Below are 23,871 nucleotides of genomic sequence, written 5' to 3' on the forward strand. Positions count from 1 at the left end.
AAACTCCAACCATGGGAGTAAGGAAAGTTCTCTAATCATGAAACATAATTTTTTTAAAAAGCAAAACCAAAACCAAAATCAGTTCTAAATATTTGAGCACTGGTGTTGTATGGAAGTGTTGTATCACTATCTTGTACTCCCAAAACTAATATTATACTGTATGTTAATTCATTGGAATTTGAATAACAATTTTTAAAAAGTCCCAAACATACCTGGAATGATATGTTGTACGGAACTGTTGAATCACTATATTGTACACCCAAAACTAATATTATACTGTATGTTAATTCATTGGAATTTTTTTATTATGTTATGATAATCACCATACATTACATCATTAGTTTTTGATGTAGTGTTCCATGATTCATTGTTTGCGTATAACACCCAGTGCTCCATTCAGTACGTGCCCTCTTTAATACCCATCACCAGGCTAACCCATCCCCCCACCCCCCTCCCCTCTAGAACCTTCAGTTTGTTTCTCAGAGTCCATGGTCTCTCATGGTTCATCTCCCCCTCGATTCCCCCTCTTCATTTTTCCGTTCCTGCTATCTTTTTTTTTAAAACATATAATGTATTATTGGAATTTGAATAACAATTTTTAAAAAGTCCCAAACATACCTGGAATGATCATACTTAGTACATTGCCTATGAGGATATGTAACCATAACAGGGTGTGTGACCTGTAGGTTTCTGAGTCAAGATGATAGTTGCAATGAAATTGTTTTCTACTCCTTACTGGAGATGAATCTAATTTTTTTTATTATTAAAATTACTATAAACTTGGGGTTTAATCATGTCAGTTTTCACCAGACCCGATTTGATACTTTTTAAAACATTTTTTAGATTCTCTGTTTGGATCAGTTCTGGGGAAAAGGAGATAAGTAATCCAGGGAAAAAAGCACCAAAGGCCACTCTATATAAATCAGCCTTAAATGTTTTGTGATTTGCCATTTATGAATAATTGGGGGTACTCAAAAGTTATAGGGAGAGGAGATGGGCCTTTGGAGGTTTGAAGTCCTGTCTCTAAAAATGAATTGTTTTTTTCAAAAATTAGGTGCCTAAGTGACTTAGGTCATCCCATGCCATTATTTCATTTATTTCCAAATGTCTGCTGAGGGGAGATCCAATGCAGAGAAATTCAGACTAAAAATGAGCATGTGTTTACAGAAAAAAAAAAAAGATTTTAATTTGTAAATAATTGTCTATAACTTGTTTAGTATAATTCAAATCTAGAGCAGAGGAGATTATTATTTCATGGAATTTAAGAATATTAACACAACTAATTGTGGAAATAATTATTACTAGCTATCTAATGAAAACATTACATCAAAATCAAAGTTTGTTTTCCTATATGCCTATTGAGTTGTGTTAGTAGGGTCAAACATCTGTTGAAATCAGGACTGAAATCAATAAGATATAATCCTAAACTATATTCTGCATGTGGAAAATACTGTTATAAATTGTTGATGCTTAACAAATAAGAGCAAAACTGTATTTTATGTGTTCAACTTTTATTAAGGAGATGTGGCAGAATTATAGTGTCATATAAATAATGTTTATAATGGAAGCCAGAGTAAATGAAGTTACACTCATTTTGTAACAGAAAAATCCATTATAGGGATTTTCTTTAAAGATTGTAATCAAGCAAAAATCACTGATTTGAAAGAAATAACAAAATGGCATTTGCCTTTATGTTTGACTTTAATACTATCTTGATTTCTGTATTACTTGATGGAGTCAGGATACAAACAGATGCTGCTAAAACAGCTGCTTGGAGAATATTTCTATATACCAATAATGTTAACATTTTCACAAAGCCCAGTTTAATCCACATATAGTCTGTCTCTGCCTGTTATTCAGTCTTTTAATATTGTCTTTCCTCCATCAGTGCAATTTTTAAGAAGACTAAGAGAGTTTAATTCAACTAGAAAGAAGGAAATGTTCCAAACATAGAGATAGGTATGGTCTGAACAGAGAACTCTGAATCAGGACTCCTTAGATACAGTCCTAGAACTAACAAAGGCTTCTTTCATTATGGCATTCTAACCTCAGTCTTAATTCTTCCATATGTTAAATGAAAAGAAATCTGCCCTTTGCTAAATATGTTAAAGAAAAATAGCATATGTATAAAATGTCTATATGTAGTAAGCATTAGATTTTTATATTTGCAAATCTCTTCAGTCAAAAAAATTTGAGGCACAAATGACAGTGCTTTAAATTTCATTTCTTAAACCCTCAAAGATATATAATTTCATGGATGACAGCTTTGTTTTGGCTTGTGAAGTGGCGCAGGATTTAATTATGGTAACACCGATATTATTACCAACTGGAAACATATCCTTTAAATCCATCATGTAGGAAAGAATCTATCATGAAGAAAGAATTTCAAAATGTACGTACCACATTATCTGCAGATACTGCATGATGGTCCTCCTCCTTATGAGCCCTTGCCTCATTTGGAACTTCACTGGACTCCTCTATGGAAAAAATAAAAGGCTATGATTTCATTTTTAATTCCTCAAAACTTCATTGAGAATGCTTTTCTCAAGATCACTTAAATAATTATTTTAAAAAGACTGTGCTGCTCAGTCAGTTAAGCATCTGCCTTCAGCTCAGGTCATGATCCCAGGGTCCTGGGATTCAGCCTCACATTGGTCTCCCTGCTTAGCGGGGAGCCTGCTTCTCCCTCTTCCTCTGCTTGTTTCCCTGCTTGTGCTCTCTAGCTCTCTGTCAAATAAATAAGTAAAATTTTTTAAATTTTTTTCTCCCTTCTTTAGGCACAGTCATGTCATTGACATTATTTAGATAAACATTAGTTGAAGTTCTCAGCCTCTTGGTAGCTCTGATGTTTTATTTCACCATAGAAAGCAGAACAAAGGGGTGCCTGGATGGCTCAGTCAGTTAAGTGTCTGCCTTCGGTTCAGGTCATGATCTCAGTGAGTCGGCTTCTCCCTCTCCCTCTGTGAGCTCTCTCACCACTCTCTCAAATAAATAAATAAAAATCTTAAGAAAAAAGAAACAGAACAAAAATATTTATCAGTCCTCCTAAGATTTTTCCAGATCTATTCCTTCCCATGGAAAGATATATAGAGGTGCCCAATATGAGCATGGAGCATTAACAGGAAAAGAAAAAGTGGCTGATTGAGGAACTCACATGAGGACATAGAGAATTAGGTTTAAGATATACAGCAAACTTTACCAGAATTTTAATGTGAAGTCTACCATAAATTTAATTAATTTATTTATCGAGTTAGTGATTTTCAAGTTTTTATTTAAATTCCAGTTAGTTAAGATACAACGTAATATTAAGTTCAGGTGTATAATAGTGATTCAACATTTCCATACAACATCTACTGCTTACCACAAGTGTACTCCTTAAACCCCATCATCTATTCCACCCATCTTCCCCACCTCCCTACTTGTAACCATCAGTTTGTTCTCTATAGTTAAGAATCTGTTTCTTAGCTTGCCTCTTTCCAGTTTTTTATTCCCTTTGCTTATTTGTTTTGTTCCTTAAATTCCACATATGACTGATCATATGGTATTTGTCTTTCTCTGACTGACTTATTTTGCTTAGCATAATACTTTCTAGCTCCATCCATGTCATTGCAAATGGTAAAATTTCACTTTATTTTATGACTGAATAATAATCCATTGTATATGTATATAACACATCTTTATCCATTTATCTATCAATAGATACCTGGGCTGCTTCCATAGTTTGGCTATTATAAATAATGTTGCAATAAATGTAGGGGTGCATGTATCTTTTCAAATTAGTGTTTTTGTATTTTTTGGGTGAATACCTACTAGTGCCATTACTGGATTGTAGGGTAGTACAATTTTAATTTTTTTGAGAAACTCCCATACTGTTTTCCACAGTGGCTGATCAGTTTGCATTCCTACCAACAGTGCACAAGGTTCATTTTTCTTCATATCATTCCCAGGACTCGTTTCTTGTGTTTTTTTTTATTTCAGCCATTCTGACAGGTGTGAGGTGATATCTCATTGTAGTTTTGACTTGCATTTCCCTGATGATGAGTGATGTTGAGCATCTTTTCATGTGTTTGTTAGCCATCTGTATGTCTTCACTGGAAAAATGTCAATTCACCTCTTCTGCCCATTTTTAATTGGGTTATTCATTTTTTGGGTATTTATCTTCTGCCATTCCATAGGGTGCCTTTTAGTTTTGTTGATTGTTTCCTTCACTGTGCAGAAACTTTTTATTTTGATGAAGGACCAATAATTTATTTTTGCTTTTGTTTCCCTTGCCTCAGGAGACATATCTAGAAAGAGGTTACTACAGCCAATGTCAAAGAAATTACTGCCTGTGTTAGCTTCTAGGATTTTTATGGTTTCAGGTCTCACATTTAGGTCTTTCATCCATTTTGAATTTATTTTGTGTATGTTGTGTTTTGCATGTAGTTGTCCAGTTTTCCCACCATTTGTAGAAGAGACTTTTTCCCATTGGATATTCTTTCCTGCTTTGTCAAATATTAATTGGCATATAGTTGTGGATTCATTTCTGGGTTTTCTATTCTATTCTATTGGTCTATGTGTCTATTTCTGTGCCAATACAACACCATCTTAATCATTACAGCTTTGTAATATAGTCCAGAATTTGATGCCTCCAGCTTTGCTTTTCTTTTTCAGGATTTCTTTGGCTATAGTAATCTTTTGTAGTTCTATACAAATTTTAGGATTGTTTATTCTAGCTCTGTGAAAAATGTTGTCGGTATTTTGGTAAGGACTGCATTAAATATGTAGAGTGTTTGGGTTGTATAGACATTTTAACAATATTTTTTCTTCAGTCTATGAGCATGGAATATTTTTCCATTTCTTTGTGTCGTTTTCAATTTCTTACATAAGTGTTCTATAGTTTTCAGAGAACAGATCTTTTACCTCTTTGGTTAGGTTTATTCCTAGGTATCTCATGGTTTTTGGAGCAATTGTACATAGGATTAATTCCTTGATTTCTTTTTCTGCTGTTTCTTTAATGGTGTATAGAAATGCAACAGAAACATGTCTTTCTCTGATTGACTTATTTCGCTCAGCATAATACCCTCCAGTTCCATCCACGTTGTTGCAAATGGCAAGATTTCATTCCTTTTGATGGCTGCATAATATTCCATTGTATATAAATACCACATCTTTTTTATCCATTCATCTGTCGATGGACATCTTGGCTCTTTCCATAGTTTAGCTATTGTGGACATTGCTGCTATAAACATCAGGGTGTACGTACCCTTCAGATCCTTAAATTTGTATCTTTGGGGTAAATACCCAGTAGTGCAATTGCTGAAACAAACTGAGGGTTGCTGGAGTGGTGGGGGGTGGGAGGGATGGGGTGGCTGGGTGATAGACATTGGGAAGGGTATTGCTATGGTGAGTGCTATGAATTGTGTAAGACTCTTGAATCACAGACCTATACCTCTGAAACAAATCATACATTATATGTTAAAAAAAGAAGAGAGTAGGAAGGAAAAATGAAGGGGGAGGAAATCGGAGGGGGAGACGAACCATGAGAGACTATGGACTCTGAGAAACAAACTGAGGGTTCTAGAGGGGTGGGGTAGGGGATGGTTAGCCTGGTGATGGGTATTAAAGAGGGCACATATTGAATGGAGCACTGGGTGTTATACGCAAACAATGAATCATGGAACACTACATCAAAAACTAGTAATGTAATGTATGGTGATTAACATAACATAAGAAAATTAAATTTAAAAAAAAAGAAATGCAACAGATTTCTGTATGTTGATTTTGTGTCCTGCAACTTTACTGAATTCCTTTACCAGTTTTAGCAGTTTTCTTTGGAGTCTTTTGGGTTTTCTACATAGAATATCATGTCATCTGCAAAGAGTCAAAGTGTGACTTCTTCCTTGCCAATTTGGATTCCTTTTATTTCTTTTGTTTTCTGATTGCTATGGCTAGGACTTCCAGCACTATGTTAAATAACAGTAGTGAAAGTGGACATCTCTATCTTGTTCCTAACTGTAGAGAAAAAGCTCTCAGTTTTTCCCACTGAGGATGGCATTAACTGTGGATTTCTCATATATGGTTTTTATTATGTTGAGGTATGTTCCCTCTCCACCTACTTTGTTGAGGGTTTTTATCATGAATGGATGTTGTATTTTGTCAAATGCTTTTGTTACCTCTATTGAACACCATAAATTCAATTAATTTTTAAATAAAAAAAATGATTCCTAGATGGATGAGACTTTATTCATTATTTAGACATTTCAATTCACAGGAATTTCAAGTCCTATGTAATCAGCAACTAAATTAAATGAAGGGGAGGTTAACAGGTTTAGCTGCAGAGCTGATATTGGTACTAATGCTGTCAGAATAGAGGTTACAGTGCTCATCAATAAGATCATTACTGGTATCATTCCTTTTAGGTTTGCCTTATATTTCTGTTCTTACTTTCTCATAACTATACACATTTCTGCTTTACTGGCAAAATATACATGCAGGGTTTGATTATTTTATTAGATGTAAATAAAAACTGTTTTGAAGATTTCTAAAATAAAAAGGTATGAAGTGATAGCTTCCACATTACTGCAAATTGGAAAGCTAAACACAGTCATTGTGTCTGCTTATTCCTCAGGAAAAGCAGCTCTGCAAATTGGAAAATAAATAAGTAAAATTATTATCAGCAAACTCTAGAGGGCACTCTATATGGTAACCATACACTTAAACTGAGTAACCATGCAGAACTCTATTTTATATGCACACCCACGTAACAGATACAGTTGAAAAGAATCTTTGCTATAAAATTTAAAATTACAGATGTTAATTGTTCTCATACTTTAAACAGTTTGATTCTCGGGATAGTAAAAAGTCCTTAAAATTGCTCATCCATGCATATATTTTAGTAGACACAGAACTTTACATTAAAGAGCTGAGTCATCTATTACTTTTGCTAGAGTTTGCAGTTGTATGAGGGGTGAAGCCAGGTAGCTTTATTACATCTCCTTTCTCTTCACTTCCCCACAGAGAAAGGAAAAAGAAATGGGAAAAGTGAAAGTGAGAGATAGAAGGTGGAAGTTAGAGGTTAAGTTGGAAGCTTTGTATCAGGGAAGTACCTGTTCTCTCAGAAAGGAAGAAATGAAACTAAAACTGCTAAAAGATCAGCAACACTTTTTGGTGATTTTTGGCTAAACTTGCCTTTTACTGTATTTTAAAAATATAACGCTTCTTTTAGCTTGTAGAGCTTTTTCTAGAAAAATTTAACACAATTTTTAATTGATTTTTACATGTAAAATATAAGTCCTTCTTTAAAGATATTTTTCTTAGACATTTAGAAGACTAATTTTCTTGAATCAACAGCTATATTATAAAGGACTGAATTTCAAGTTGTTAGATTTTTGAAATAGTATGGGCAGCTACTCTGATTATTTGGTCTCTATATCTCTCAGATGTAATTAATGGAAATCTCAAAGTAAACACACATTCAACTACATTTTCATAACTGAAAGAGAATATGGTTAGCATACCTTAAAGTTATGATATTAGTCTAGGCCACATGATACAATTCACTTAATCATCACAAAAGGATCACACAGTTAAATCAATCAGATTAGCATTCTCCATCAGCAAAATGAGGAAGAAAATAGTACAGAACTCATTGGAAATAGTACCAAAAAAGGCTCTTTTTGTACCTTTTATGCTTTTCTGTTCCAACTTCTGATAAGAATGAAAAGGTTATTATGCAGCTGTCAAAAATAAGCCTGAGAGGAATAAGACTGAGAGGAATTCTAGGCAATCTCACTTCCCATCAAGTGTTTTTTGATTCATATATTAAATTCTCTCTCTCCTTTTCTCATAGGTCTTGATTACTATGCCAGCTGTCTAGAGAACATACTATTAAATGCCAGTGTAGGAGCAGTGGTCCATTAACAACCTTAAAATTAACTCACTTTTTTCCCATTAACTACTTATTTTTTTTAAATCCCCTTTTAGATGGGGAAGTGGAAGTCATAGATTGAAACTTCCCTTTAGGGGTTTATGTAATTTACTTTAATCAGAGTATTTAATAGCTCTCCCACCTACCCAACCCATAGAAACACACAAATCCCCATTATCTTCCAATTAGCTGCCAGCCATCATTCTCTAAAGGTCCATTCATAAATCACTGAAAATATTCAAGTATTCCCAGGCACATACAATTTAGTAAATACTAATAGAAGACAAAAATGGTTTAATGGACCAATTAGATTATAAACAAGGGATTTGGAAATGATGCAATAGCCTTTCTTTTTTTCCTGCTTCACAGTTTTCCTGTACACTAAATTCTGTGTTATCATCCTCATCAATACCAACAGCAAATGTTGGTAAAGGCAGAGAGAGAGAGACAAAGGGAGGGAGGGAAGAGAGAGAGAAGGAAAGAGAGAGAGGAAACACTTGAATATTCACACAACTTTTTTAACACTGGTATTAAAATATATGGCCCTGGCAATGCTGAGAGCTTTTATATCCTTTCCATTACTCAACCTAGTGCAATCTGCTTGCCTCCACCTTGCAACACACATTGTTTTTTGAAAGAATCCCTTAAGCACCCAGTTCAATGGGTTCTCATTCTTTTTTTAAAAATTTTATTTTCATTTTCTTGCTTTATTAAGGTATAATTGGTGTAAACAAAGTGCACATAATTAATGTATATTTGGTGAGTTTGAACATATGAATACACTCATGTTACCATCACCACAATACAGATAATAAACATATCCATGACCTCCAAAAGTTTTCTTTTGTCCCTTTTTTTGTGTTAAGAACACAATATGATTTATCCTCTTAACAAGTTTTTAAAGTCTATAACCCCTTATTGCCAACTATAGGAACTAACAGTTATATTATAGTTGTGTAATTGTAACTTTATACTCATTGAACAACTCCTCATATCCCTGTCCCTCATCCTCTTTTACCATTATATTGTCTACTTACATACCTTTGACCATTTTAGATGCCTCATATGAGAGAAATTTCTATTCAACATCCAAAAGATGACCAAGATAATGACATTTCTTTCTTCTGAAATTTCTCTTTCCTTGCTTTTAGTAATAACATAACATTCTCATTCTCCTATATCTGAATATTCTTTTGATGGCTCCCTTTTCACTTCTAGCTCCCAAATCTGGATATTTCTCAACACACAGCTCTTATACATCTTTCTTTCTTGTTTTCCATTTTCTCACTTAACTAAATATTCTATTTCTATGGCTAGACATTATTTTTTTTGGCGTCGATGTGGGTGGCTCCTATATTTCTTGTCATGTCTTAACTCCTCTTCTGAGTTTCAGACCCATATTATCCATGAGTCTCCTGAACAGCTCTACATGGATGTCCTGATGTCATCTAAAACTTAACACATGCAAAACTGAATTTATCTTTCCACACTTTATTATCCTTTTAATGCAGTGTCAATAAAAAAATCTTAAAATGATTTTGGGGGAGAGAGATTGGCGAAAGGTATGACTAAGCAATTCTAAAGTTAATCTAGAAGAATCTGTGCTACAAGAGCTAAGAAGAGTAATCAGAGCACTACCAGATATTTAGATATTTTATAAAGCCACAGTTATAAACAATCAGATCAATGTAACATAATATGAAATCCAAAATATATATGTATACATATATGTGTGTATGTATATAATACTCGATAAAAAGCTACAATTAAACTCACTGGAAAAAAAATGCTGGATTATTTAACAAATATTGTAAAGGCAACTGGTCAACCATTTGGAAAAATAAAATTAGGTATTTTCCTCACACATCTTAAAGTAAAATAAATTCTAGGCAGAATAAATGCCAAGTTGTAAAAATGAAACCATAACAATATAAGAAGCAAATATAGGGGTATGTTAACACAATTGTGATACAATAAAGGACTTTGTAATCATGACACCAAAGTCAGAAATCATAAAGAAAAGGATTGATATATTTGGCAACAGAAATACTACAAGCAAGAGTTCTGACATCCATAATCAAATTTAAAAGGCAAAAATTAAACTGGAAAATATATTGTTAATATTCTGGTCAGTAAAATAAACAAAACGGGTCAGTGCAAGAACCTTTCTCTTTCTCTCAGATACAAAAAGACTATATATTGTATAATTCCTTTTATATGAAATATTCAGAAAATACAAGTTTATATTGTCAGAAAGTAGATATGTGGTTGCCTGGGTTTGGATGTGGGAATGAGGGTTGATTACAAGCTCAAATAAATATTTTGAAGTGATGAAAATATTCTAAAGCTGTACTTTAGTGATGGTGATAATCCACAACTCTATAAAATTTACTAAAAATTATTGAATTCTACATTGACAGATGAATTTTATGATATGTAAATTAAACTCAATACAAGTGTTCATTGAAAAAGTACATGTCATTATTTTAATTCTCATTGCTCTCATGAGCAATGTTATAAAGATGATCCAGTCTATTTCCCTTAGTTTACAGATGTGGAACTAAAGCCCCATGAATTAAATGTTTTGCCTGAAGTCAAATAATCATCTAGTGGAAGATCTAGGACTTTCACCCAGGTTGCCTATTACCCTGGTGTTAATCATATTATACCATACCCTCTTTTATTACAAAACATTTATAATGTTCTAACCTAAATTGATTAGAATTTCAATAAAATAAAAAACAATCATACTTAATTATAATTATGGATTGTTACAATGACCAACATTTCTAAATGTGAGATATCATTATTGTGGTAGATAAGTGTTGTGATGACTCAGTGAGACTCTTTAGGGGTAGGCATTAAAAATAAAAAAGATAAGACAATGGGTGTTGGTGAGGATATAGACGAAAGGGAATTTCTTGTCCACCATTGGTCAGAATGCAAATCGGTACAGCCATTTTGGAAAACAGTATGGGGGTTCCTCAAAAACTTAAAGATAGAACTTCTTTGTAATCTGGTAATCCCTCTTCTGGATATATAAACAAAAGAAATAAAATTAGTACCTCAAAGAGATATTTGTGCTCCCACATTTCTTGCAGCATTACATAGAATAGCCAAAATATGGAAGCAACCTAAGTATCTGTTGACAGATAAATGGATAAAGAAATTGAGAAATATATATATATCTCCTATATATAGGAATATATATGTAAAGAAATATATGTAAATATATAAAAACCTATATACATATATATAGAAATTTATTCAGTCTTAAATAAGGAGATCCTGCCATTTGCAATGACATGGATGAACCTGGAAGACATTATGTTAGATGAAATTAGCCAAGCACAGAACTAAAAATACTGCATGATCTCACTTACATGTGGACTCTTAAAAAGTCAAATAGAAGCAGAGAACAGAATGATAGTTACCATGGTGGGGAGGTCAGGAAAATGGGGGAATTTAGTCAAAGGATACAAATTTGCAATTACATAGGATGGATAAGTCTAGAGATCTAATGTCCAGCATGATTATTACAGTTAAGAATTCTATATAGCCTACTAGCAATTTGCTAAGAGAGTAGATTTCAGGTGCTCTCATCATATACATAAATGGTAACTGTGAGGAGATGGATATGTTAGTTAGTTTTACTGTAGTAATCATTTCATTATGTGTGTGTATATATATAAAAATACAATCAAAATAAATCAATTTCTTTTCAAATGTTTAAACAAATGTTTTGAAGACTTTAGATTTGAAATGCAATTAGCTGAAAAGCAAGTTAAAATCCATCAAATTTACAAAAGCTAGTATTAGAAAGTGCAGCATATGAAATACCTTGAGAGCTTCCTTCAGACAAACAGATGGATACTTCATCATTTCTTTCATTATCTTCTCCTACTTCAGGACCAGCTTCTTCTCTTGATGTGAGTGCAGACAAAGAACCAGACTCAGGCTGCTCAGAAAAATCAGCAGGGCCTCCTCTTGGAGGCGGAACTTCAATCCCCATTAAACGATATTTCCTTCTTCGATTCCCAATCCAAGTCTTATAAGAGAAATACAAAAAGAATTATTGTAAACATAGAACTTTTAGCATTTCTGGCCATTAAAATAATAAATGGATGCTGCATAAAATATGATTAAAAATAAATAAGTACCTAAAATAATAAAATTTAATTATTAGTTAATATGCAAAAATTAAGATAATTATGCTTTTACTTTTAAATATATTATTAGCCGAAAGATGACATTTATCTAAATATTCAGACTTTAAAGCAACATGTAGTCCATCACAGAACACTTTTTTTAGACTCCTTTTTCTTTTTTGAAATTGCTCATTTTATTAATTTGATATAGTATAATGTGTCAAAATATCCAATACAATGTTGAATAAAGGACTAATAAAAATTTATAAGCAGACGTTTATGCTTATGAAGCAAACATAATTCAAACAGGACAACCTTGAGAGGAAATGAAACAAAATATATTTAAATTTTTGGTAAATAATAATTAAATAACAATGTTAATTTTTTAAAAAGCATTTCTCTTAAATGATTATGTCTTTTTTAATTAGTTAAAAATACATAAATTTTTGTTTTTGGTTTTGTTTTTGTTTTTCTGTAGAAATAACCCACCAAATCTTTCAAACAAAACACAAATTGATTCTTTTCCTAAAGGGACCAGACATGTAACTAGAGATCTTATCCCATATCCAATCTTGCTTCCATGGTGAAAATGTAGCTTCTATTAACTTTCACTCTTTAATGGTTACTTGGGTATTTCAAGTATTCTAAAATTTCATTTCATTTGATTCAGAACCAATTTTTAAAATGTTTTATATTAAAATAGTTTTAGAGGCATAGAAGTTTCAAAGGTAGATCTCCTTCACTCAGTTTTCTCTGATTTATGTTTTGCATAATTATATCGCAATAATTAAAACAAGAAATTGATATTGCACAGTATGTATGTACACTTCTATGTTCCTTTATCACATGATTCTTCTTCCTCTTTTATCTACCATTCCCAACCCCTGGCAACCATTAATCTGTTTTCCACTTCTATAATTGTGTCATTTCAAAAATGTTATATAAATGAAGTCATAAAGCATGTGACTTTTTTGAAGTTGGCTTTTTTTACTCAGTATAATTTTCTGAAGATTTTTCAAGTGGCATGTATCAATTGTCCATTCCTTTTTATTGTTAAGTTGTATTCCATGATATTTATGTACTTTTTTCCCATTTATTTGCAGTGTTTGTCTAATCATTCATTCATCAAAGGGCACTTAGGTTGTTTTAATGTTGGAGGCCTTAAAGCTTCTATGAACAGTCAGTCATGAACAGGTCTTTGTGCAGATATAAGTTTTCATTTCTCTAGAATAAAGGTTCAAGAATCCAAATGCTTGGATGTATGGTAATTATACATTTAGTTTTATAAAAAACTGTCAAATTGTTTCCAGAAAAATTGTCCATTTTACATTTTTACCAGCAATGTATGAAAAATCCAGTTTCCTGGCATTCTTGCCAGCATCTGGTATTCTCAATAATGAAAAAATTGGCTGTTCTCATTCATGCATGCAGTGATAGATCATTGAGTTCTTAATTTGATTTCCCAAAGGCTAGTTGTTGAAAATCTTTTCATGTGCTTATTTGCCATCCATATACTCTCTTCAGTGAAATGTTTCTTCATGCATTTTGCTCATTTTCTAATTGACTTTTTAAAAATGTTGAGTTTTAAGAATTCTTTATATATTCTAGATATGAGTTATTGTCAGATATGTGGTTTTTAAATATTTTCTCCCAGTCTGTAGCTTTTATTTTCCTCATCTGCGTCTTTTGCAAAAAAAAAAAAAAAAAAAGGTTTTAATTTTTATGAAGTCTAAGCTATTGTTTCTTTTTTTTTTATGGATTGTGCTTTTAGTGTCATTTCTAAAAATACTTCACCAAGCCCTAGGTCCTGAAGATTATCGCCTATCTTTTCTTCTAAACTTTTTTATAGTTTTTATTTTTTACATTTAAATCTATGATCCATTTTGAATTCATTTTTTTATAAGGTGTGAGATTTAGATCAAAGTTCATTTCTGTTCTCTATGGATATCAAAGAGTTCCAGAACCATTTTTTGAAAAGACTTTCTCCATTGAATTGCTTTTGCATCTTTGTCAAAAATCAACTAAGCTGTCCATGCTTGTGCAGGGTTATTTCTGGGTTCTTTAATATTTCACTGATCTCTAGATGTATCTTCCTGTAAATTCCACATAGTCTTGATTACAGTAGCTACATAATAAGTCTTGAAATTAGATAGGCGGATTTCTTCCACTTCATTCTTTTTTTTTCCCTAGAATTATTTTAACTATACTAGCATATTTCCTTTCCATATAAATCTTAGCATTTTCTGGTCTACATCAACTAAAAATTTTATTGAGACTTTTATAAGAATTATGTTAAACCTTCATATTAATCTTGGAGGAATTTACATTTTTACTATGTTGAGTCTGCCAATCCATGAACACAAATGTCTTCCCATTTATTTAAAACTTCTTTGATTTATTTCATCAATGTTTTATAATTTTCAGCATAAAAGCCCTATACATGTTTTTTTAGTTTTGTTAGATTTACAGCAATTGATTTTTTCAGTGATTGAAAATAATATTATATATTTAATTTCAGTTTCAATATGTTAATTTTTACTGTATAAACACACAAGTGGTTTTTGTATTTGATCTTGTATCGAGAGACCTTGTTAGATTCACTTATTGGTTATGAGACTATTTTTGTAGTTTCCTTAGGATTGCCAACACAGGCAATTGTATGTTACTTTTATTTCCTTTTCTTGTTTCATTGCATTAGCTAGAACTTCCAGTACAAATTGAATAAAGGTGGTCAAAGTGGACATCTTGTTTTGTTCTTGACCTCAGGGGGAAAGCATTCTATATTTCACCATTAGTTGATGCTAACTGTAGGTTTGGGCACTTGTAGATTTCTTTTTTGGGGTCAATTTTTAAGGATGATTTCAATTTCTTTAATAGTTATTCAAATCATCTATTTCATATCAGGTGATTTGTGATATTTTGCACTTTTTCAGGAATTGATCCATCTCATCTAAATTGTCAAATTTGTCCACACAGAGTTGTTTGAAATAGTCTCTTTTATCCTTTTTCTGTCTGTAAAGTCTGTAGAAATATCCCCTCACTCATTCCTAATATTACTAATTTCTGTGTCTTCTTTCTTTTTTCTTTGTCATTCTTGCTAGATGTTTGTCAATTTCACTGATCTTTTCAATGTACTCACTTATTATTTTATTGATTTTCCAATTTGTATTTATTTTTACCTCCTGACCACCTTTACTCATTTCTCCCATCTTCCAATTCCCCCTCGCCACTGCATCTGGCAAACACCAATCTGTTCTCTTTATCTATTAATTTTAAAAAACCACACACAGGGGCATCTGGGTGGCTCAGATGGTTAAGCATCTGCCTTTGGCTCAGGTCATGATCCCAGGGTCCTGGGATGGAGTCCCGCATTGGGCTCCTTGCTCAGCAGGGAGTCTGCTTCTCCCTCTCCCTCTGCCTCTCCCCCTGCTTGTTCTCTCTCTGTCTCTCTTGCAAATGAATAAATAAAATCTTTAAAACACACACACACACACACACACAACAGAAAAGGTTTTGATCAGAGTTCCAAGATGGCAGTGTAGTAGGGGGACCCTGAATTTGCCTCAACCTTGGAATACAACTAGATCAACCTCCAACTATTTTGAACAATCAGGAAGAAGACCGGAGGAGTATGGAAACATTATGCACAGTTGGAGTGAGAGAATTTGGCAGAAGCGGGGTTCAGAGCTCTGAATTGGGGGATTAGGAAACTGCATGGCTGGGAAGGGGAGGAAGCTGGGTTCACAGAGCAAAGTCAGGAAGAGGGAGAAAGTTGGAAAGAGTACAGTGGTTTATGAACACACAATAAGCCATGGCAAGTGGATCCCTGAGGTATTCAGGGAGAGATTGATCCCCTTCCTAGAGGGCATTTGGAGGAGCATATTTGTCCTTTCCAAAGACAAAGGGACAGCAGGGGAGCCTTGAGAGGAGCTCAACAGCAGGGTCAGAGAGGAGCACAGAGGGGAGAAAACCTCTTAACTTTTCAGTGTGAACCCCAATAGGCTTAAACCTCTGTGCGTGTGCCAAAGAACTGCTGTTCTGGGACTGACTGAGCAGAGCACAGAGACTGGAGCAGAACATGGATAACCTGCCTGCCATTTTTGCTGTATGCCACAATAGATTCAAGCTTCTGCAGTGACTTTTCTGGGACAAAGGGGAGTAGGGGATGGAGTCAAGTGCAAATGGCTGATAACCTGGCTCCAGCTTTCTGCTGAGTGTTACAATAAACTCTAGCCTCTGCACACACACTGGGTGATAGCTTTTCAGGGACAGGATGGTTCTGGGCATGCCCTGAGCCTCCCCTCCCAGGGACAAGAGTAGGCACACACATCAACAGGCCCTTTAAAACTTTAAGATTTGAATCCCAGCCACTGGCCAGAGATAAAATACAGGAGATGTGTGGCTTTGGGTGTACCAATGACTCAGACACAGACAGGTTAGGGCAGGGAACTGAGGAGGTCCTGGGTCACAGGAGATTGCTTGCTTTTCTAAGAGGGCCTCCTGAGCAGCAGCTGCCAGGAACTCTGTTCCCCAGGGACAAGAGGATGAGGTGAGGCCACAGTCTACCTCCTATACAACCCTTCCCTCCTCCTGCCCACCAGCACAAACTCCAGAGAGAAACACAGCACCCCTAGTGAAGGCCACAGTCTCCTACACTAAACCCTGGTCCCCTGACCTGGCAGGAGCATTTTTAGGAGGGCAAGTCAGATTGTGAGCCAGAACAGCAGGCCTCTCCCTCAGAAGACCAACAAAAACCCCCGAATCTACCAAGTCTACTGATTAAAGGAAGCTCCAAAACCTCAGCTTCCAGCTTAACTTCACAAACAAATCAAAACATAACTACTTAAAGGACCAAACACTCCCCACTACAAGCAAGTAGGAACTCTGTAGAGGGAGGACCAGTAGGAAAGAACAGCCAAAACACAACAGAAGAGTGTATACAGCATATACTGGAATCACTTCCTGAAGATATCGTTGTTGTTCTTGATATTATTATTGTGCTTCTGCTGTTTTTTTTTCTTTTTGTTTTCTTTCTTTCTTTCCCTCTTTTTCTGACAAAATGACTAGAAGGAGAAATTCAAAAGAAAGGAAACAACCAGATTTAGTTCTCCCTGCCACAGATTTAATCAATATGGATAAGTAAGATGCTAGAACTAGAATTCAGAACAACCATTATAAAGATACAAGCTGGGCTTGAAAAAAGCATAAAAGATGCTAAAGAATCTCTTACTGCAGATATAAAAGAACTAAAATCTTATCAGGCTGAAAGTAAAAATGCTTTCACTGAGATGCAGTAAAAATGGAGGCTTTAACTGCTAGGGTAAATGAGGCAGAAGAAAGAGTCAGTAAAATAGAAGAGAAAATGATGGACAGTAAGGAAACTGAGGAAAAGAGAGAAAAATAACTACTGGATCCAAGAGGGGAGGCTTTGAGACATTAGTGACACCATAAAGGGCAATAACATTACAATAATTGGGGTCCCAGAAGATGAGGAAAGAGTGAGAGGGGGCAAAAGGTTTATCTGAACAAATGATAGCTGACGACTTCCCTAACCTCGGGAAGGAAACAAGCATTCAATTCCAGGAGGCACAGAGAACCCCCCTCAAAATCAATAAAAATAGGTCAATACCCCGCATATAATAGTGAAGCTTGCAAATTTCAGAGATAAAGAGAAAATCTTGAAAGCAGCTCCAGACAAGAGGTCCTTAATCTACAAAGGTAGAAACATAAGGCTGGAAGCAGACGTGTCCCCAGAGACCTAGCAGGGCAAAAAGGACTGGCATGATATATTCAACATGCTAAATGAGAAAAATATGCGTCCAAAAATACTTTACCAGCAAAGGTGTCATTCAGAATGGAAAGACAGATAAAGAGCTTCCAGAGAAAACAGAAAATAAAAGAATTTGTGATCACTAAACCAACTCTGGGAGAAATATTAAAACAATCCTTTGAGTGAAGAGAGAGCCCAAAAGTAACAAAGACCAAAAAGGAGCAGAGACAATCTACAGAAACAGGTATCTTACAGTTACTACAATGGCACCAAATTCATATCTTTCAATAATTACTCTGAATGTAAACAGACTAAAGGATCTAATCAAAAGATACAGGATATCAGATTGGATAAGATAAGAAAACCCATTGATATGCTGTCTACAAGAGACTCATTTTAGATACAAGGACACCTCCAGATTGTTTGTGAGGGGGTGGGAAACAATTTATCATGCTAAAGGACATAAAAAGGTAGGACAAAAGATGGTGGAGGAGTAGGGGACCATATTTCAACTGGTCCCCTGAATTTATCTGGATATCTACCAAACTATTCTGAACACCCACGAAATCAGCCTGAGATATAAGAATATATACCTGGATATCTACAAACAGAATATATCCGATGGCCTAAAGGTATGAAGCAAGGAGCGGTGGTTCTGCATGCAGATATTGGAAGATAAACAGAAGGGGGAGGGAAATGCCAAAAGCTGGTGCTGGGAAGGTGATATAACACCAGAGCACAAAAGAGTTCTGTACTGGGCACCAGGCACAGACTCACAGACTGGTAGTGGCAGGGAAAAGACTTTAGTGCAGCCCCCAAACAGGATCTAGGGGTGGCTCGTGGTTTTAGAAGCACAAAGGGCAGAGACATGCCTGGCCCTGGGTTCCACCACTGGGAGTATTGCTATGGGTACACAACTGGGGAGGCTGTGGTTTTTAGCAGTGCAGACAGAAATGGAGACAGTATGGCCTGGAGAGCTCAGTGAAGAGCAGACTGCAATTTCTCCATTCTGAGACAGAGGTTTGGATGCAGTCATTTCTGCTCTGACTCTTGGAAGAGATGCGGAAAGCCACCATGGAAAGCCACCAGAAAACAAAAGCCCCCCCCCCCCCAAAAAATGGTTTTCACTGAGCCCACCCCCCTACAGGGGGCAGAGTTGCCTGAGTAAAGCATGGCAGGCCCCTGCCCCAGAAGACAGGCTGGAAGAACAAGAGGCCAACAACACTAAGGTCCCTATAAAACAGGTGCATTTTGCTTGGGTCATGATTAATACTTTGGACTCTGTACATTCCCTAAACCACACCCCAACAGAATGACTAATAGGAGGAACACCCAACAAAGAATCAGAGACTGTGGCCTCTGCCATAGACCTAATGGATATGGATATAAGCAAGATGTCAGAAATAGACTTCAGAGTAACAATATGAAGTCGATATCTAGGCTTGAGAAAAATACTACCAACAATATAGAATCTCTAAAGGCAGAAATGAGATCTAATCAGGCCAAACTTAAAAATGCTATGAATGAAATGCAGTCTCAACTGGATACTCTGACTGCCAGGGTAAATGAGGCAGAAAAACGAATTAGGGAGCTAGAAGATAAGATGATAGAAAAGAAAGAAACTAAGGAGGCCTAGGAAAAACAGATTAAAGACCAAGAGATCAGACTGAGAAATTAATGATGCCATGAAATGTTCCAATGTCAGAATTATTGGGATCCCTGAGGGGGTGGAGAGAGAGAGAAGTCTAGAAGGTATATTTGAGCAAATCATAGCTGAGAACTTCCCTAATGTGGGGAAGGAAACAAACATTCATGTCCAAGAGGCAGAGAGGACCCCTCTCAAGATCAATGAGAACAGACCAAATGCCACAACATATAATAGTAAAATTCACAAATCTTAGATCCAAGGAAACAATCCTGAAAGTGGCTGAGGGAAGAGATTTCTTATGTACAGAGGGAGGAACATCAGAATAACTTCAGACCTGTTGACAGAGACCTGGCAGGCCAGAAGGGGATGGCAAAACATATTCAGGGCACTAAATGAGAAGAACATGAAGCCAAGGATACTATATCCAGCAAGGCTGTCATTCAGAATGGATGGAAAGACAGGGAGCTTCCAAGAGCAGCAGAAACTGAAGAATATGTGACCATCAAGCTGGTCCTGCAAGAAATATTAAGGGGGAGGGGGTCTATAAAAGAAGAAAGACCCCAAGAGTGATATAGAACAGAAATTTACAGAGACAATCTATAGAAACAAGGACTTCACAGGCAACATGATGCAATCAGAAATAAAAAAATAAAAGGCATTCAAAGTGACAAAGAAGAAGTTAAACTCTCACTTTTCACAAATAACATGATAGTTTATGTGAAAAACCCAAAGGCTCCACCCCAAAATTCCTAGAACTCATACCGGAATTTAGCAATGTGCAGGATATAAAATCAATGCACAGAAATCAGTTGCATTTCTATACACTAACAATGAGACAGAAGAAAGAGAAATTAGGGAATCCATCCCATTTACAACTGCACCAAAAACCATAAAATACCTAGGAATAAACCTAACCAAAGAGGTAAAGGATTTCTACTCTAGAAACTACAGAACACTTATGAAAGAAATTGAGGAAGTCACCCAGAAATGGAAAAACATTCCATACTCATGGATTGGAAGAATAAATATTGTTAAAATGTCTATGCTACCCAGAGCAACCTACACATTCAAATCAATCCTTATCATAATACCATCAACATCTTTCACAGAGCTGGAACAAACAATCCTAAAATTTCTATGGAACCAAAAAATACCCCCAAATAGTCAGAGGAATGTTGAAAAAGAAAATCAAAGCTGGTGGCATCACAATGCCAGACTTAAAGCTATATTACAGAGTTATAATGATCAAGACAGTATGGTTCTGGCAAAAAAAAAAAAAAAGACACATAGATCAATGATACAGAATAAAGAACCTAGAAATGGACCCTCACCTCTAGGGTGAACTAATTTTTGACACAGCAGGACAGAATATCTAATGGAAAAAGGACAGTAGCTTCAACAAATGGTGTTGGGAAAATTGTACATCCACATGTAGAAGAATGAAACTTGACCATTCACTTACACCATAAATAAAAATAAACTCAAAATAGATGAAAGACCTAATTGTGAGACAGGTATCCACCAAAATCCTAGAGAAGAACACAGGCAGCAACCTCTTTGATCTCAACTGCAGCAACTTCTTGCAAAACACATCTCTAAAGGCTGGAAATAAAAGCAAAAATGAACTATGGGCACTTCATCTAGATTAAAACTTTTCCACAGCAAAGGAAATAGTAAAAAAAAAAAACCAAACAAACAAAAAACTAAAAGGCAACCTACGAAATGGGAGAAAATACTTGCAAATGACATATCAGATAAAGGGCTAGTATCTAAGATCTATAAGGATCTTATCAAACTCAACACCTAAAAAGCAAAGAACCCAGTCAAGAAATGGGAAGAAGACAAGAAAAGAAATTTCTCCAAAGAAGACATGCAAATGGGCAGCAGACACATGAAACAATGCTCCACATCACTCAGCATCAGGGAAATACAATCAAGACCACAATGAGATACCACCTCACACCAGTCAGAATGGCTAAAATTAACAAGTCAGGAAACAACAGATGTTGGCAAGGATATGGGGAAAGGGGAATACTCTTACACTGCTGGTGGGAATGCAAGCTGGCACAATTACTCTGGAAAACAGTCTGGAGGGTCCTCAAGATGTAAAAAATAGAGCTACCCTATGACCCAGCAATTGCACTGCTAGATATTTACCCCAAAGATACAAATGTGCTTATCCCAAGGGGCACCTGCACTTCAATGTTCATACCAGCAATGCCCACAATAGCCAAACTGTGGAAAGAGCCAAGATGTCCATCGACAGAAGAATGGATAATGAAGATGTGGTATATAAATACAATGGTATATTACTCAGCCATCAGAAAGATGAATAGTTACCATTTACATCACCATGGATGGAACTGGAGGGTATTATGCTGAGTGAAATAAATCAATCAGAGAAAGACAATTATCATATGGTTTCACTCATATGTGGAATATAAGAAACAGTGCAGAGGATTATCGGGGAAGGGAGGGAAAATGGAATGAGAAGAAATCAGAGAGGGAGAAAAACCATGAGAGACTCTTAACTATAGGAAATAAACTGAGGGTTGCTGGAGGAGAGGGTGGGGGGGATGGGGTAATTGGCTGATGGGCACTAAGGAGGGCATGTGATATGATGAGAACTGGGTGTTATATGCAACTGATGAATTACTGAACTGTACATCTGAAACTAATGATGTATTATATATTGGCTAATTGAATTTAAATAAAAAATGTCAAAGTGCTAAAAGGAAAAAATCTGCAGTCAAGATTATTTTATCCAGTGAGGCTGTCGTTCAGAATAGGAGAGATAGTTTTCCAGACAAACAAAAGTTAAAAAATTTCATGGCCATTAAAAAAAAAAAATGTTATAGGAGACTGTTTGAGTGGAAAGGAAAGACATTACTCAAGAGTACAACCATTAGAAAGTACAAAAACAGTAAAAATAAGTTTATCAGTAAAAATCAGTAAAGGGACTAAAAAATAAAAGGATGTAAAGTATGTCACCATAAACCTAATATAGGGGAGAGTAGAAAATAATGGGTTCAAAATAAGTGACCATCAACTAAATATGAACTGCTATATAGAAAAGTTTACATTCAAACCAAATGGTAACCACACATAAAAAACAAGTAAAAGATATGCAAAAAATAAAGGGAAAGGAATCCAAGTGTATCAATAAAGAAAGGCAACTTTTTGTGAGAAAAGAAAGCAAGGGAAGAAAGGAAAAGATAAAGCAATAAAGTAATGACAAAACAAGTATGGATTCAAAGTTAAGCAGCCATCAATTTACTATAGACTGCTATATGCAGAAGATGTTATATACAAATTGAATGGTAACCACAAATCAAAACCCCGTAATGGATCATAACAAATTCAGAGAGAGGAAACCAAGTATATCATTAAAGTAAGCCAACTAGGGGAACCTGGGTGGCTTAGTTGATTAAGCACCTGACTCTTTTTTTTTTTTTAAGATTTTACTTATTTATTTGACAGAGAGAGACACAGCGAGAGAGGGAACACCAGCAAGGGGAGTGGGAGAGGGAGAAGCAGGCTTCCCGCTGAGCAGGAAGCCCAATGTGGGGCTTGATCGCAGGACCCTGGGATCATGACCTGAGCCGAAGGCAGACGCTCAACGACTGAGCCACCCAGGCACCCCAGCACCTGACTCTTGATTTCAGCTCAGGTCATGAACTCAGGGTCGTGGGATTGAGTCCCATGTTGGGCTCCATGCTCAGCAGGGAGTCTGTGTGAGATTCTTCCTCTCCACCTCCCTTTGCCCCCCCCATTTGCTCTCTCTTTCTCTCTCAAATAAATAAATCTCTATTTTTTTGTCTTTTTTAAAATTTTTTATTTAAATTCAAATTAACTAACGTATAGTGTATTATTACTTTTAAGGGTAGAATTTAGTGATGCATCAGTTGCATATAACACCCAGTGCTCATTACATCAAGTACTTTCCTTAAGGCCCATCACCCAATTACCACATCCCCCACCCACCTCCCCTCCAGCATCACTCAGCTTGTTTTCTATAGTTAAGAGTCTCTCATGGTTTGCCTCCCTCTGTTTTTATCTTATTTTCCTTCACTTCCCCTATGTTCATCTGTTTTATTTCTTAAATTCCACATATGAGTGAAATTATATACTATTTGTCTTTCTCTGACTGACTTATTTCACTTAGCATAATACCCTCTAGTTCCATCCACATCAATGTAAATGGTAAGTATTCAACCTTTCTGATGGCTGAGTAATATCCCATTCTGTGTGTGTGTATGTGTGTGTGTATATATAATATATATATATATTATATATTATATATATATATATTACATCTTCTTTATCCATTCATCTGTTTGAGGAAATCTGGGCTCTTTCAATACTTTGGCTATAGTGGACATTGCTCCTATAATCA

The 23,871-nt window shown here is 35.4% G+C and overlaps 1 protein-coding gene across 3 annotated transcripts in view; it reads right to left on the bottom strand.

The window, feature by feature from the left end:
• The window catches only part of HDX (highly divergent homeobox), a 261,982-nt gene that overhangs the window by 16,985 nt on the left and 221,126 nt on the right, over positions 1-23,871 (bottom strand). For all 3 annotated transcript variants that reach the window (XM_064574296.1, XM_045879926.2, XM_064574295.1), the window contains exons 6-7: positions 11,750-11,957; positions 2,401-2,477 (exon numbers count right to left, since the gene is read on the bottom strand). In XM_064574296.1, coding sequence (XP_064430366.1) covers positions 2,401-2,477; positions 11,750-11,957 — 285 coding nt within the window. The remainder of the gene's footprint in view (positions 1-2,400; positions 2,478-11,749; positions 11,958-23,871) is intronic.

Source organism: Mirounga angustirostris, unplaced genomic scaffold (assembly GCF_029215605.1).
Source record: "Mirounga angustirostris isolate CCGP_5_RB_7025 unplaced genomic scaffold, mMirAng1.0.hap1 SCAF_11, whole genome shotgun sequence".
Taxonomy (NCBI): domain Eukaryota; kingdom Metazoa; phylum Chordata; class Mammalia; order Carnivora; family Phocidae; genus Mirounga; species Mirounga angustirostris.